The sequence below is a fragment of the Mustela nigripes genome, chromosome 6, assembly GCF_022355385.1.
Source record: "Mustela nigripes isolate SB6536 chromosome 6, MUSNIG.SB6536, whole genome shotgun sequence".
NCBI classification, from domain to species: domain Eukaryota; kingdom Metazoa; phylum Chordata; class Mammalia; order Carnivora; family Mustelidae; genus Mustela; species Mustela nigripes.
Window position 1 is genome coordinate 4,991,184 of NC_081562.1, and position 16,780 is coordinate 5,007,963.

General features: G+C 53.7%; 1 protein-coding gene across 1 annotated transcript in view; it reads right to left on the reverse strand.

Moving 5' to 3' along the window:
- Positions 1 to 16,780, reverse strand: part of SAMM50 (SAMM50 sorting and assembly machinery component) — a 33,588-nt gene that overhangs the window by 13,725 nt on the left and 3,083 nt on the right. Inside the window, exons 2-11 of the mRNA XM_059401833.1 lie at positions 15,179 to 15,289; positions 12,599 to 12,700; positions 10,438 to 10,525; positions 8,393 to 8,499; positions 7,568 to 7,698; positions 7,054 to 7,141; positions 4,911 to 5,039; positions 4,405 to 4,476; positions 3,507 to 3,593; positions 858 to 928 (exon numbers count right to left, since the gene is read on the reverse strand). Coding sequence (XP_059257816.1) covers positions 858 to 928; positions 3,507 to 3,593; positions 4,405 to 4,476; positions 4,911 to 5,039; positions 7,054 to 7,141; positions 7,568 to 7,698; positions 8,393 to 8,499; positions 10,438 to 10,525; positions 12,599 to 12,700; positions 15,179 to 15,289 — 986 coding nt within the window. The remainder of the gene's footprint in view (positions 1 to 857; positions 929 to 3,506; positions 3,594 to 4,404; positions 4,477 to 4,910; positions 5,040 to 7,053; positions 7,142 to 7,567; positions 7,699 to 8,392; positions 8,500 to 10,437; positions 10,526 to 12,598; positions 12,701 to 15,178; positions 15,290 to 16,780) is intronic.

Genomic DNA, 16,780 nt, shown 5'->3' on the forward strand with positions numbered 1-16,780 from the left:
TTAAAGATTTTATTTATTTATTTGTTAGAGAGAGAGAGAGTGGGAGAACACAAGCAGGCAGAGAGGCAGGCAGAGGCAGAGAGAGAAGAAGGCTCCCCACTGAGCAGGGAGCCCGATGCGGGACTCAATCCCAGCCACCCAGGCATCCCTAAAACAAAATTTTAAAAGATTAAAAAATCAGGGGCGCCTGGGTGGCTCAGTGGGTTAAAGCCTCTGCCTTCAGCTCGGGTCATGATCTCAGGGTCCTGGGATCGAGCCCCGCATCGGGCTCTCCACTTAGCAGGGAGCCTGCTTCCTCCTCTCTTTCTGCCTGCCTCTCTGCCTATTTGTTATCTCCGTCTCTCAAGTGAATAAATAAAATCTTTTTTTAAAAAAACCTAAAAAAATCAAAAGCAGAGAGAACACAAAAGTGTATGCAGATTACAGTACATCAACAACTTGATACAGAAGTGTGCGTAAATTTACATGTATGCACGTGCACAAAGCCAATAACAGACTCAAAGGAAATCGTCCCAAATATTACCTCTGCTTCTTATTGAGCAGGATTATTTTTTTTACTTCCTTAAATGTTTCTCTATATTTCTGCGATGCATGTGAACTGTATTCCTTCATGCTCAAAAGAGAATGTAAGATTTTCCACATTATGAAGTTAATTCCCTCTTTCTCAAAAAAGCAAAAACATAAGCATGAAGTATATTGGATATTTTGAAGTTACCTGCAACAGAAAAACTGGAGTACAATTTGAAATATCTGCTCTCCTAAACAGTGAAGCTTCTCTAAAATAAGTTGTAAGGAAACAACCCAAAAGAGCCAAAGGTGAGCATCAGCAAGTCACCCACTCACTGGCCCCTCCTCACCTGTCTGCAATACTGGACGGTTTCTCGCCGATGGGCACCAACATCCCGCCCCAGAGAGACGCTGAGAAAACCTGCGGAGACACAAGCAGACGGTCATGTTCTTGGGTGCTCCTGCCCCGCGGCCGGCTGGCACACTGAGGTCTGGCTGCAGGCCCTCTGGTGTGGAGCCCTGGGTCAGAGCGTAGGGGCTACAGGCCAGAAACAGGGGACCATGTGGCTGAGGAGCCGCAGTTGATGGTGTTTTATGGATATTTTTAAAACCAGAGACTTCAAATTTCCCATGAAGACACAGCAAACACAAGCACTCACCCAGCCCCACGCCCGGGCAAGGCAGGGCTTCTGCGGCTTCCATTCCAACGCGGGGCAGCCCCCCGCTTCCACATGGGCCAAGGCTGAGCATGGTGGGGAAATGTATGCTATCCGGCCGGGGCGGGGGGGCACAACGTTGTCCCGTAGCCCCGGATCCTCAGCAGGCCCGGAGTGCGGCCTGCAGCCCTTCCTGCTTCCCCCCAGGTGCCCCCACCACTGGCCCTGATGGTGACACCACACTGGGCCTGCCTCCAAACAGAGACTAGTTTCAACCAGGGGCCCCAAGCCCTCTGCCATCTGGTCCCACCTTGGTCCTCCCGCGCTGTCCCTCTCCTTACTCTGTCTGGTTAGGGCAGCCCCCCGGCTCATCCAGGAACGAGCTGTAGCTGCTGCCCGGACAGCCCACCTCAGGCTCCCTGAGCAGGTTCCGGGCTGCGCCGCCCCATCAAGACGCCTTCCCCGACCGCCTGCGGTAGACCTGCACCCGCTCTGGGCCACTTCCTCTTTACTCTGTTTTAGCATCTTCCGACCACTTGCCACCTGCTCAACTGTGCACACACGTGCTTGCTCGTGGGTCTCCCTTCACCAGAACGTGAGGGAGTGGGAACCATGTTTTACCGACTGAGGCAGGGCTCAGGCCCAGACAGGGCCGGACGGAGATGTAAGGGGCGGATGGGGAGGTGAGCGGTTCCCAAAGAGCACAGGGACTGGAAGGACACGCAGGAACCCCGATCTTGGTCTGGAGATCAGAGGAGCTCTACAGGAGGCACGCCGATGCCGAAGTCTTAAAAAGGCAGGGAACGTGGGGCCAGCGAACAGCTGAAGGAGGGGACCTAGAGCCAGCAGGGGACAAAGTACAAGTGCCTGGAAGTAGGAGAGGCTCCTCCTTTCAGGAAACGAGAAGGAGTTTAGCAGAGCCAAAGCACGGGGCGGGGGAGAGAGACGAGACCCAAGACTGCGCGACGCCAGTAACCCCAGCTGCACGCGGCAGAGCGGTATTGGAAGGCCTGTACCTCGGAGACCAGCATGTCTGCGGTGGGAGACGTGCACCAGAAAGGGACATCACCACCAAGGTGAGAAAACGCAGTGTGGGGTCTGAGTGACACAAGACACAAGGCCGGGTGCTCGGCCGCCTTCAGAGTGAGGACTCCTCCGAACAGTTCCGGGGGTCAAGGGCAGCTGGCGGAACAGCTGCGCCAGCCAGTGGAATTGGGAGCCCGGGTGCAGGGTATGGATTCGCGAGGGAAGTCATAGTTGGTTTCAGACACACTGAATGTGACGTGTCCCCGAGGAACAGAGCGGAAACACCGGGCAGCACAGGACTCTGGCACCGAGGAGCGCTGCGCTGAGCTCTGGGAGCACAGCACCCAGACGGAAGCTGCAGCCACGGCGGGGGGCGACATCCTCCAGGGAGAGAGGCAGCGCAGGCCACCTCCACGAGAATTGAGGGGAGACGCTCGCACGGTGGGAGTGTGGCAAGCTGCGAAAGGACCCCGCGAAGGGGAAGCGGACACGTGGGAGGAAAATACAGTCATGATGGAGTCCAGGGGACAGCATCGAGCACGGTGGCGAGGGCCGGGGAGGGGACCGGGAGGAGCTCGACGACTGGACAACACGGGAGCCTCTGGACCAGCAGTGGTGGGGGAAAGGCAGGAACCAGAGTCAAGGAGTGATGATGCCAGGACCGACTGGGACCAGTGACAAGTGACGTTAGAAGTCGACACGCGTACCAGTTCATTAAAACTCACTCCTCGCCCCGAGTTTTGTGGTAGAGAAGGGCACAGGTGGTGTGTGTGTTGTGCGGGGGCAAGAGAGTTGTCCCCAGTCACCCCGGCTCTGGGAGGCCTGGAGAACGAGCCAGGGGCTCCTGTGCCTCCGTGAGAATCAGGTCACTTACTCCTCATTCCTGAGCACATCAGGAGAAACCAAACCGAACTGGATTAAAGATTTACAAAGAAATTCCCAGAAGCGTCCAGAGCCCTGTAGTCTCAGCAAAATAAGGAGAAGACTCGGAATTTCTATGGAAGGGACCTCAGAGGGAAAGGACGAGCATTCCTCTGACCTCAGGACACGTTTCCACAACGGCCCCGAGCTGACAAATGCGGAAAGGGCTCTCCTGGGGTCCCATGTAAAATGACTGACGGGTTCCCCTAAAAGAGAAAAGCGATCACTTCTCCCCAGAGTATCCTCCATTCCGGCTAAACTGAGAAGATCCCGCACGTCAGGTTCAGGCACTAATGTTCCGGGCTTCCCCTCTGGAGGGCGCTTTCGCTCCTCAGGCACTGAGTTTCCAAAAACGAGGGACAAAAATACAGGTTAGCGTGCTGGCTGGAAACTCACCGAATCGAATAGAAGTTGTTTATTCAACTGAAGCTCGAAATCTTCCTTTATGAAACTCACGTCCCCTCCGGTGTAGCCGGCCAGCTCCTGTCGGCAAGCGAGCCACATGTCGAAACAGAGCAGAGAGACTCCCCACACCGCCTCCAAAACCATGTCACTCCAGGTACTACTTAATTTTGTTGTTTTGTGTTTTTAGAAAGGCAGGAAATGGTTCCGTTCTGGTTGTTACTCTAGACCTTCTAGATGGTCCCAGGGGACTGACATACATACAGCGTCCTCAAACACACAGACTGTGCAGAATATGTTATGTTACTTCCGTTGTGGCTGAGAGACACTGGCCATGGGAACATTCTGTTGCGTGATACGGCTTACGTGGCCTACTCGGTGTTGGGAAAAAATAATTAGCCAATCTTGCACTATCGGGCATATTCGATACAAAAATCTGATTTCTAGCTGGTCCTGCAATCCTGAAGATGAGGCCAACAGAGCACCACTGTGCCCCACCCCCAGCCGGCCTCCACCCTAGGGACCCTATGGCGCACGAGTTACCCTCTCTGCCTGGAGGTGCTATCTTACCGGTGACCAAGGGGTTCGTTCAGTCTACCCTCAACTTTCCTCCCCACCTAGTGAGAGAGACCCCATCCCAGAGGCCAGAACTTTCTCCCTCCTCTGCTCTGTGGGGGCAGACCACTGCACTACATGGAGCCATTCCAGAGCCAGGACCCTCACGAAGGGACCGACACCCCTGCAAGCCATTCTAGAACAATCTCGAATAATTAGAATAATCTAGAATAATTAAAGGAAGGCATTCAAGATAGAAAATGTGCGTGCCGTGCGGTCCTCTCTCCCGTCCCGGGTCACGGAGCCAGCAGGTCACACGCAGGTGATGGAGTCCTACCTGGTTAACTTTCAGCAGAGCCCCTCTCCTGGGCAAGATGGAGGAGTTCCGCGAGTCGATGACCATCGCGTGCTGAAAGAAACGTGTGTCAGGTAAGAAGACGCACCGCCTGGGCGCTGACCACAGGCCGTGCCCTGCCCCTCCCCCACAGAGCACTTCCCCTTCCGAAAAGCCCTCTGGGAAGGTAGCTCCTGGTCCCTAATTCACAGGTGAGGGAACGAAGAGGCTGGGGCAGACAATTCACGGTCACCGGCTGGGAGCTGACGACCTGTCACTGGGCCCATCCTCTCAAGGAGCTTGACCCTGACCTAAGTGAACCCCGCCGGCTTCAAGCACATCTTCCCGTCTCCACGGACGATGCTTCCACAGAGTAAGACAGGGCGGGTGCCCAGAAACTCACAAAGCCACCGGCAGTCACCCAACCCGTGACCCTGCTGGGTCGGTCCCACTGCTGGGGAAGGCTGTTTGTTCCCCCAGCGCATCGAACTACGTAGGCAAACGCTTACCGAAAGAGAGGACTTCAGCGAGTGCCCGCTTTCCTTCCGGACAGCGAAGGACGCCGTCCTGGAGAGGCAGCCCAGCTCCCGCCACACGCCCTCCCACTTCACGGTGTGGCTGGTCTTCCATATGGGAAACTGCAAGGACACGAGGGGACGATAAGCCTCTCGGTGCTGTAGCCACGGGGAGTGGGCCCCAATCAGGCTTCAGAACGAGGCATAGAAATCTCGTTCCAATTAAACGCCCAGGATACATTTTTGTTTTTTTTTATGGTGGGCGGGAAGGAGGGAAGGTTAGGCGGGGAACGGAGCGGGGAGGAGAAGGGGAGAAAGCTACGGTCCTGCTCAAAGCCACAGTCTCAGGGCGAGGAGACGGGTGACTGGTGCAGAGCTCCGTAACCCACAGGCTGCTTTCCCGGCTCTGTGACCTGATGTTTGCCCGACGCCACCCAGTCCACGGTCCAAACTCAGGATGGGTGACAGCAGAGACCCACATCAGGCCCCGGGGAAGAGGGAGGAGAAGACGGTGCTCACGAGTGAAGGGCATCCTTCCTGCAGCCAGAAGCCTGAGTCACGTGACCCCAGGACAAGCAGCACCTGCCTCTTGCCCCGACCCTCGGGCCCCGCAGTCAGGCCCGCCCATCTCAGGTCCCCATCACAGAGACACACTAGGGTTGCTCTGCAACTGTGAACACTGGCTGCTGGCCTCAGGAAGTACGATGACGACGGGACTCCTGCATGGAAGCCAGGTCACCCGACTGGAGCGGTCTTTCCTGCCCGCCGGCCATTTCTGCACGGAGGGCCACTCGAGACTCAGCTACTCCCCCAAATGCCCGAGAGCTGCACAGGCTGGCCTAAACCATTGCTTCCCTCCCCACAGGCGGCCCTTAAGGAGAAACTGACCACCCAGAGGAGACACATGTCTCAGTGTTCTTGGTCACAAGGATGGGACAGGGGCCAGATGGTGCCATTTTCCTCCAGGGGCTCATCTCTCAAGCCCAGGGCCACCAGCTCCCAGTCCTCTGTGCTCCCACCCTCTCTCTCTCCTCCATGAGCCTCTCCCACGGTCTCTTCCAGCAGAGATAGCTCGCACCTCGGCGATGCCCTGGGGCTAAACCAGCTAGCTCTAGATCTCCGAAGATCTGCTCTTTAAAAAAGACTTAGAAAACAGTGATCAAAGGGGCATATGAGAGAAAGATGGGGAGGAGCCCGCACACCAGGGCTCACTGCCAATGGCCTCCGGAAAGCTGCTGGCGAAGGGGCTGGGAGGTGGTGCCAGCCGGGTGGGCCCCACCCTGCTCGGAGCAGGAAGGCGCTGAGGGCTACTCCCGGCAGATGAGACGAGGGGGACACACGGAGAACCGAAAATGGAACTGCGAGTGCTCACGTCGCATCCCCGAGCCATCCCCCCGGTGCTGGGGGCTCCACGCCCCTGGCGCCACGGCGTGGAAGCAGAGAAGACGCCAGGTGTGCTCCCCAAGACGCTGGTTCGGCAGGCAGGCGGGGCCCAGGAACTTGCATTTCTAACCAGTTCCCGGGTGAGGCCACGCTGCTGGCCCGCAGGCCGTGCCTGGGGAACTACTGTTGTTATATGGCGTGTCCGGGCCACCCCTCATGAACCACGGCCCGGACCAGGAGGGGAGCAGGCCGCACAGTGTAGAGAGGAAGGGAGGAGGGCGGGGTCACCGTAAGGCCAAACGGTGGTCACTGGTGGTCAAACGGCAGGAACTCCATCCGCTGCATTACGTCAGATCCCGCTGGGCGCACGGAAGTGCCAACCAATGAGGAAAGCTTCCGGTCACTGCGGAGTGACCTTGCTGGCTACCAGAACTATCAACCTCCGCACACACGAGGAGGGACAGACACACGGCATTGCAGGGAGCCAGGAGCAGAGCAGCCACTGTGAAGCAGAGCGACCCTCTGGCCCTGGCAGTCTGCAGGCGGCCTGTGGAGAGGCGCCCAGCCCGGAAGGAACCCACAGCGGGGCGAAGGGCAGAGGGTGACCCCGGCCATAAGGCCCGCGCTCTAGGCTCCAGATCGCAGACAGGCCTGCCCGTCTGGGCCTGCCCCCGCTTGCTGACTCAGGCGATCAGCAAAAGAGCTGCCTTGTTCACACTCAAGGGCACAAAGGGAAGGACGAAAGGCTACTCACGCTGTACTCAGCAGACACTCCTCTGTCTGTCTCCCGAAGCGAGCTCCAGGGGAACTGGCCAGTAACTTTATATAAGTTTACAGAGAAACTAGGAGACAAAAGGACAGAGCTTTAGATGCTGCAACAGTGATTATAACTCGTACACATCTAAATTAACAGATCTAAAAATACACTTCTGGGACGCCTGAGTGGCTCAATGGGTTGAGCCGCTGCCTTCGGCTCGGGTCGTGATCCTAGGGTCCTGGGATCGAGCCCTGCATCAGGCTCCTTGCTCAGTGGGGAGCCTCCTTCTCTCTCTGCCTCTGCCTGCCTCTCTGACATCTGTCTCTCTGACAAATAAATAAATAAAATAAAATAAATACACTTCCGGGGCTCATCCTCACAAGGAAAGCTACAGCACGCTGTGACGACACACGACGGCCAGCTGGTCCAACCAAGTGTCTTTTCACAACCAATGCATCTACTATAACTCAGAACCAGGCCACTGTACTCAATAGTCTGTTTGGCTTCCTACTTTCTCTCGAAGTTTCCGGGCCGTGGTTTGAAGAAGGACAGGCCATACGAAGTCTCTTTGGTTCCATACGAAAACTGAAAAGTCACCTTTTCTGCACGGCCTAGAAGATTAGGGAGTTTGAGGCCAAGCACCTAGAAGGAACAGAAAAACAGCGGCGGTTTACATGGTAGGAAGGGTAAGTGTGAAGAAAGACTTGCTGGCAAAGGAGCCTCATAAACCCAGGACAGAACCGCGGACTACGGGTCTGGCCTTCCTTCCATAACTGCTTCTACTCTCTAAAACGTGCCTTTGCTGGGTGCACATCCTGCCCTACACACACACACACACACACACACACACGCCTCGAGGCATGGGGCAGGCTCGCTTGCTGACTGCAAAGCCAGGAAAATCAACATATTTGGAATTCAAGGGCATCTGAAGAAGAAACCTAATACAAACATTCTCCAAACCACTCCTAATCAACCACTGATGGTATCTTTGTTTTCAAACAATCTGAAACATACCACAGTCGGGATGGAGTGAAGCAGGGGAGGCAGCTGGGGGGCGGGGGACGCTTCTTGTGCCGAGCCCTGGGTGATGTGTGGAAGTGGGGACTCGCTCTGCTGTGTACCCAAAACTCCTCTAACACTGGAGGAGTTAAATTCCAGTGGCCGCGGGAATTTAAATTAAATGAAAAGTAAACCTGCTCTCATCAGTTCTGGGGAGGCCGGTGAGCAACCACGTGCTAGCCTACACAGATGACGGTGTGGGAGAAAGTCTCGAAACGAACGATCACGCTTTACGAGCCCGTTCCCGTCAGCTCTGCCAGGAGGACGCAGATCATACCATGCTGCCCTCGTTGTTCCCAACCATGGTGTTATAGCTGCCCGTCAGTCTCCTCAGTTCGGTTACTTCGAAGGTAACGTCTAAGCCGTTTGGAAGGGCACCATCACCTACGCGCACAAAAAATATCACCAGTAAGACGGCTGGAGTGTGCGGTTTCATTTTAGGTCCCACTGCTAAAAAAAGACAAAAAGCCACTTGGAGGTTCATTTCATCTGCCAAACACACCCTCTACTCTGAAGTCCAAGAACATCCTTCCACAAGATCACAAGACACCTCTGCACATGAACAGCGGCTTCTAGCTCCCGCGGCAGAAGAGGGCGAACCCGCCGGCCTCTGCTGCGGGGAGCGGCCGCCAGCGGGGTGCTTTAAGTGCCCGCTGTCTGCAAGGGCATTTGTTCTCCTCCTAGGGAGTCCCGGAGAATACTTGGGGCTGCAACTCAACTGCCGCCAAAACACAGAATCCCTGGGACGAGAGGGACTCTAGGAACCCTGAAACAGAAGCAAGAAACACCAACACCAGTTAAGGGGTGACTGCCCCTATCTTTCCGCGAGCCAGGGGAGCGGGGGCTACCGGATGACCAGGGCCCGAGTCTGCAGCAGCTGCCTCAGCTACCTCAGGGGCCCCGGGTGTTGGACGGCACGGGGGAGCTCTGCAAAGGACGGGGGAGGGGGAGCCTCTCCCAGAGAGGCAGGGCGGACCCCACAGCCCTGGTGGGGCAGCGGCCGCACATGGGAAGCGGTCTCCACCCCGGCTCCTCGATGCTCAGGCTCAGCCCAGGCCAGAGCCCCGGCACCACTTTTTTTTTTAAAATTTAGTTAATAGGCTTTACTGTTTACAACAGCTTTAGGATTATAGAAAAAGTGAGCACAAAGTATAGAGTGTTCCCACAGAGCCTCCCCACAGACACACACATTTCCATCTGCGATCATCCTGCATTAACGTGGTAACGTTTGTCCCAAGTCACAAACCCCGGCAAGGCCTCGGGAGGGATCACGGTGGGAGCTGCTAGTTCGTCCTCGCTGCCGTCCGCTCTAGAGGGTCTGACGGATGGATGACGGCCGGCACTGCACCACAGAATCACGCAGAGCTGTCCTTCTAGCTCCCAACCACGCTTTCTCCCCAGTTTCCTGGTAATTCCAGCCGCCGCCGGAACGAGGCACCCCACGGAAGCCCCCCCAGGGGACGGCAGACAGGAGAGCACCAAGGGGAAACGCTGCCAACAAGACATGCCTCCCAGAAGAGCGCTCCTGAGTCGTGGACAGGCCACTTCTGTCACTTACGCGTCTGGCCTGGGGCAAGTTAAACCACCAAGCCTCGGTTTCCCCAGCTGGAAAACACCTGTTCTAAAATAACGCCCATCACTTCCCCAGGTTCTGGCGAGCCTTCCGAGGGATCCTGCACACCCACACGCTTGCCAGAGCTCTGCCGGGCACGGCTGCGTCACTGCCCTCTCGGAGGGGGCAGGAAAGGTTGGCTGTCCCGCCCCACCGCCCCCGACCCGGCTCTGCTGGAACAGAAGCCCCTTGGGAAGCAGCCTATGCCTTGCTCGCTCCTGGTCCCTCCCTGGTCCCCAGCACAGGGCCCGCCCGCAGCAGGTGCCATCAGTCCGAGCACATGTCAACTAGGCCAGCTGACTTGTGCAAAGTCGAACAACAAACAAGCAAACGAGCAAACACTGAAAAGAAAAATCTTATGCCCGGTGCTGAGAGCACACATGCAGATGGAGCCCCTCTGCTGAGAGCCCGAGGGGACCCAGGCGGGGACATGGGCAGGGCGGGGCTATCCCAATGAAGCCTGGCTCCCTCCTCGGAGCCCTCCTAGAATGTGCACCAACAACCGGTTCAGATCATAGCATCTGCACAGTTCACCTGTTCCCCCTCAGCCTGAAAAAATCCAGTCACCACCCCCCGGCGGACACTGAACTATCAAGACCTCCACACTTCTTCATAACCCTCCAGGCGCCACGTCTGGCCACACGTTCAGCTTTTGTGACCTGCAGCACGGACAGGAAGGCTAGAGGGAGACACCACGCGATGGTGGGTACCTTGACACGTATCGATCAAAACATCCACTTGTCTGAATATTCCCAGTCGAAGCAGCTTTTCACGGGCTTCGTGAGATTTCCGCATCACCTGCGAGAGAGCACAATGAGAGAAGGTCTTCGTCTAGGACAGAAACGCAGCTGGTGGCTGTCGGATCAGGCCGGGGGGTCAGCGCTGCTGCTGAGTCACCGAGAAGCCCCACAGAGCCCAGAAAGGTAAAGGGACGGACGAGCACTCAGGAAGCAACAGCGAAGCCCCCTTCAGAAGCACAAACCGTGGGCAAGGGCAGGAAGCAGGTGCATTAACACGATCTTTCACAGAAACAAACAAAACGCTAGTCAAGATGCTCTCCGCCGAGCAGGAGCCCTCGCAGAGGGTCGACCCATCGTTACAGTGGTTGTGTTTGGTGCAGGAGACACCGTGTCGTTTGTGCCTTTTTGGGTTGCTCCCATTTCCTAACCCACGCTCTGCTGTTTTTTCTCTCTCCGGCGTTGACAGCAGTGCCTTCTGATGCCAGGGGTCCTTTCCTGCTGGATGGACAGGCAGAAGGACAGCGCAGGAAAGGCTCTCAGGGAGCAGAGTGGGGCAGGACTCCTAATATGCACGGTTTACAGCTTGTCCGGCAGGAAAAGGGGGGTCACTCTGGAGTGTCTAGCATGGGACAGCCAGGGTAGAATTTCCTCAGCAGAGACAATGATGGTGTGGATGAACATGGAGAAAGCAAAAGCAGTGCAGGGAGGCAGGAGAAGCTGCTGAGAGCAGCCCCGGGAGCTGAGGGGGAAGCTGTCGAGCACAGGTCATGGTGTCGGAGGAGGACAGACTACACACGTCGCACGTGGAGCCCGAGGACGGTCACTGCCTGGATGGAGGGCAGGAGAGACAGGAGGCGGAATCAACTTCCCGCTCTGGGTTAAGCGCCTCTGGGTAGCATTAGAGAAGTCAGGGACGGTGAGTTCTGTCTCTAGCCACACAGGGCTGGAGATGTCTGCAGAGATCCCATGAGGCAGGGGCACATTCGGGGTCAAAGCTCAACCCGGAGGCCTGGCGAGAAGTGGCAATGGAGGGGCGTCCCGTGCAGGCTGTAGTGAGACTAAGGCTGTGGGTGAGAGCCTCTGGGAGACGATCCTCATGGAAAAGCAACATGTAAGGACAGTCACAGGAGAGAAGCTGACGGTGCAGCCTAATGTGAACATGGGGAGAGGGGCAGGCAGCCCAGGAGAGCTTGGGATCAGTGGAAATCAGGGGGAGAGTAAATGCTGAGAAAGAGAGTAGATGTAAACAACCTCGAAAGACAACAGAACAAGAGAACTGCATTCCATGTCGGTGACAGAGATCACGTCTGTCCTATGCCAGGAGCTCTTACAAATTAATAAAAGCCTAACAATCCAACGGGAAGTGGGAGACACCAACAGGTAATTCACAAGATACTCGCACGGCTAATAAGCCTGGGAAAGGCGCTCAAACTCATTCACGGGGAAAAAGCCCCAGTGAAAACCAGGGCACCGAGTATTTCACCGGACAGGTGGGCGAGAACTTTAAACATGTTAATGTGAACAGATCTCCATATACTATCAAACACAAAAGATGCAGGAAAATGTGGGGAATGGGGTTATCGTGTCTACACGTGTGCTACTCACCCTGCGTGGGAGTCCCAGCCCGAGGACCGCCGGGGAGGGAGACTGAGGCTGGCGGGGGAGGGACATGCCTACCTTGCAGGACAGTGCCCTCTCAAACACCAGATGGCTAGATGCTTTTTTAAGATTGTGCTTATATATTACTTTAATCTTTTTTTAAAAAACTAACAATTCTCTCTAAAGTGAGAATGGCCAAACACGAGAGCATGCGGGGAGGGACTCCGCAAGCAACCGACTTGGCTCCGTGCTTGGGCGTTTGTGAAGAACACACAGCGGGACTGGCCTCCGCGGCAGGAGAGGCTGGAGGGAGGGGAGGAAGCAAACACAGGTTAGCTTTGCGGGAGGCACCAGCGCGCAGGGCCGGGGGGGGGGGGGGGGGCGCGGCTCGGGGGCACTGAGGCTCCCTTCAGGGTAGGAGGCAAGGTCATGTGCAGAGAGGCTCGGGGTGGGAGCTCAGGGCTTTGGGACAGGAGATCTGGAGGTTGTTCAGAAGGAATGACAAACAGTGCCAAGCAGGGAGACTACTTGCCTCAATCAGGTTTTTCGCCTTAAAAACGTCTCCAATTTCACATATGATGATATCATCTTTCGTTCTTCCAAGTCCATCAAAATGAACGTGTTGCACAACCACCTAAGTGTGACGAAGGGACATGGATTACTTTTTTTTTAGGTTTTAAGTGCTGGTCTGTTTTTATTGTTTGTTTAATTCCAGGGTAGATAACACAATGTTCTCAGTTTCAGGTACAACACAGGGAGCCCCCGGTTCTGCACCTCACCCTGCGTTCATCAGGACAAGTGCGTCCTTCCGCCCTGTCCCCTGCTCCCTCCACCCCCCACCGGCCTCTCCGCTGGTGACCACCACTTTGTTCTCTTTGTCTTTTTTTCTTTGTCCACGGGTTTTGTTTCTTAAGTTCAGCATATGAGTGAACTCATACGGCGTTTGTCTTTCTCCGACAGATTCCACTCAGCACCCCACTCTCAACTCCGTCCATGTCACTGCCAACAGCAAGCTTTCGTTCTTTTTCGAGACTGAGGAGCGCTCCGTTACGCAGCTACACCACGTCTTCCTCCTTTCGTCAGTCCACGGACACTTGGCGGCTTCCACAGTTTGGCCACTGCAGATGCTGCTGCGACATGCCGGTGCAATCTTTTCCAATTTCAGTTTTCATATTCTTTGGGGAAACACCAGCAGTGGAACTACTGGATCACAGGGCAATTCTAACTTTGATGACCCTCCACACCGTGTCCCATAGTGGCTGCAGCAGCCTGCACTCCCGCCCACAGTGCACAAGGGCTCCCCTTTCTCTGCATCCTCGCCAACACCTGTTGTTTCTTGTGTTGTTCATTTGAGCCGTTCTGGCAGGTGTGAGGTGATACCTCACTGTGGCTCTGATTTGCAGTTACATAATGATGAGTGATGTGCAGCATCTTTTCTTATGCCCATCGGCCATCTGCATGTCTTCTTCGGAGAACTGTCTATACCTGTCTTCTGCCCATTTTCTAATTGGATTATTTGTTTTCTTAGTGTTAACTGTAATTTCTTTATGTATTTTGGACACTAACGCGTTATTGGAGGCGTCATTTGTAAACATCCTCTCCCGTCCTGTTTTAGGTTTGTTGACTGTTTCCTTTGCTGCGCAAAAGCTTTTATCTTGATGCAGTCCCAAGAGTTTAGTGTGCTTTTGTTTCTCTGCTTCAGGGGACCTATCTAGAAAAGAGCCATTACAGCCGACGTCAGAGACATTACTGCCTGTGCTCTACTCTAGGATTTTAATGGCTTCGGGACTCATTTAGGTCCTTAGTGCCTTCTGAGTTAATGTTTTGTGTATGGTGTAGGAAAGTGCTCCAGGTTCATTCTTTTGCAGGGACACGGATTATTAAGTATGATATGGGACAAGAGAGCAGGCATCCAGGCTAAAGACAAACGTCTGAAAGTTAATTCAAGGATTTTCTTTTAGGTTTAATGACCAATACTTCTTAATTCCAGACTTTATTTACTTTCCTGCCTTTTTAGAAATCTGGTTACCTGAACTTATCCTCTGCCAGGTCTGTATTTCCTGTGCCTGAGACTTACAAGTGTTGTGTAGCTGCATGACCAAGGACCATAACGGTCCTAATTCCAAGCAGGCCGCAGAGGCCCCGTGTAGCCTTCCCAGCATTTGCCCAGAGCACTGGCCCCGGGCCGAAGCTGTGACCCCCAATTTAATAACTGTGCATCTTGCTAGAGAGCTTGTGCGCGTATCAGTAAACACGATAAATGCTGGCTCAGAGTCTCTTACCTGTCATGAACCCTTACTTACTTAATTCATTCATTCAACAACGTACCGATCACCTAACACCCAGGCATCATTCTAAACACTGAGGACACAGCAGTGAACAGGATGTAAATTCCTGACTCAGTGGAGCTTAGTGGATGGTAATGAGTAACAGAGAAAAATAAAGCAGGGATAACAGGGAATATTAGGAAAATGCATATCTGAAAGTAATCAGAAGACTGCAGAAAACCTGAACTACACAGTCCCTGAAAATGTGCTTACACTTCTTTCCGCTGGATTTAAATTTCAAAGGCAACAAAGTTTAGGAACAGTTTCGCTCTTTCTTCTGGACACAGTATACACTTAATTATAACTTGAGTATGTCCTTGAAATACTTCTTTTCTTATAACATAAATACAAAAATGCATTTGTTTAAACTTCCCATATAAATAGATGATTTCTGGGGCGCCTGGGTGGCTCAGTGGGTTAAGCCTCTGCCTTTGGGTGAGGTCATGATCTCAGGGTCCTGGGATCGAGCCCCATATCAGGCTCTCTGCTCAGCAGGAGGCCTGCTTCCCCCTCCTCCTCTGCCCACCTCTCTGCCTACTTGCCATCTCTCTCTCTGTCAAATAAATAAAATCTCAAAATAAATAAATAAATAAATAAATAAATAAACAATTACTCTAAAACCAGAAGCTACTTTTTAAAGTCACCAGCCTTTCTAAAATGTAGTTGGATACCAAGTCTTCTTAAATGAAGGCAATGGGGCAGGTTAATCCCTCCGTCTCCCTGGGAGTCTGGGGAAGCGAATGGCTCCAGCAGGAACCGCATCAAGCCCTTTGGCAGAAACTCACATCTTTGTTTTCAAGAATCTCCTGTTTGGCTTCAGGTTCAACTTCAACAAACTCAGCTTCTTCTCCTAATGCGCCAAAATCAGGTCCATTAGGTGGAAGAGGCTCCAAACTCTGAAAGGGAGGGAGAAAACAGAGATTAAAAAACTTATGAAAAACAACCAAAAATCTTTGCATTTTGTCTTCAGACGGTGATCCAGGAAGCTCAGGGCCGTGTTTCCCTCCGCGGAGTGGGGGCTGGGAAGCAAGGGACAGGCCTAATCACTGTTGACGTACACGTCCTGAACGGGCTGTGGGCCCCCTGGTGTCCAGTGTATTATTAATAAATAAAATAAGGATGAAACATAACTGAAAGGGACAGGCACGAACCTATGTCGACTGTGTCACGAATGGAGGCCTCTGGGGCTATGGCTATTTGGGCCTGGACACCTAGGGCCCATCTGAAGAAAAAAAATAGTTACAAAATAAGGTGCCAAAAAGACATTTATCAAAGAGGTCAGCGGGGTGGCTCAGCTGATGAAGCATCTGACTCTTGATTTTGGCTCAGGTCATGATCTCAGGTCATGAGATTCAGCCGGGTGTTGGGCTCTGCTCTCAGCGGGGGGTCTGCTTGACATTCTCTCTCCCTCTCCCTCTGTTCCTCCCCCGGCTCAGGCAGGCCCACACGTGTGGACACACTCTCTCCCCGCCTCCAAATAAAAACATAAATCTTTTTTTTTTAAAAACATCGAAGAAAGGAAGAAAATTATTTTGTTTTAGAAAGTATCCTAATTTTTTTTATCAAAATGGGATACATTTTAGAATAATGACACTGACAAGTCGAATTTCTAAACCATATTTCTCTGTACCCTGAAAGTCTCATTTAGACATTAAAAGGAACTGCCTATGTTCATAAATGTACCAGAGAGCTGTCACTTTCTACAACCTGAACTGACCTCTCCTCTCGAAAGCATTAAGGCAACTTCTGAATAAGGATTCCCCACGCTGTGGCTGGTCTAGTACTTGACATGACAACGTGACAGGATTTATAACTACTCACACATATGATATTATATGTTACATACCTGCCTGCTTCAATACAGGGATTCCCAGACACTCCTGGAAATGGATTGAGAAGGTCTAGTGTGGCACCAGGCAAATGCACAGTCATGCAAGTTTGGGGAAAACTGTCCTAACCAGCATCTGGCCACTTCCTTACTCCACCAATTCTCGGCCAATAAGTGCTTTCAAGTGCGGCCGTGTTTGGCATCTGCAGTATGTGTGGCAGTGGAGACCCTGGGACACTACCCCTTCCCCAGATACACTCGACAGACTCGTGATGTTCCTCCATGTCCCGGTTGTCTGGGAAGGTAACGACCTGCCATGTCCTCTTTCCCACTCCCACTCTAAAAGACTGCGATGGCCCTCGAGTGTGCCTAGAGGTACAGAATGCAACTAGATTCCTTAGTAGGGCACATGAGGAACCTCTCTCTAAGGCCCACACCTGCAACTCCAAGTTCAACCTCCAGCACTCCCCCGACCCTCATGCGCATGTTGGTGCAGACCTCTTCCTCTCCTCCCTGAAATGATCTGCCCGAAATGTCGTCTCTGTGAGCCATCCCTGCT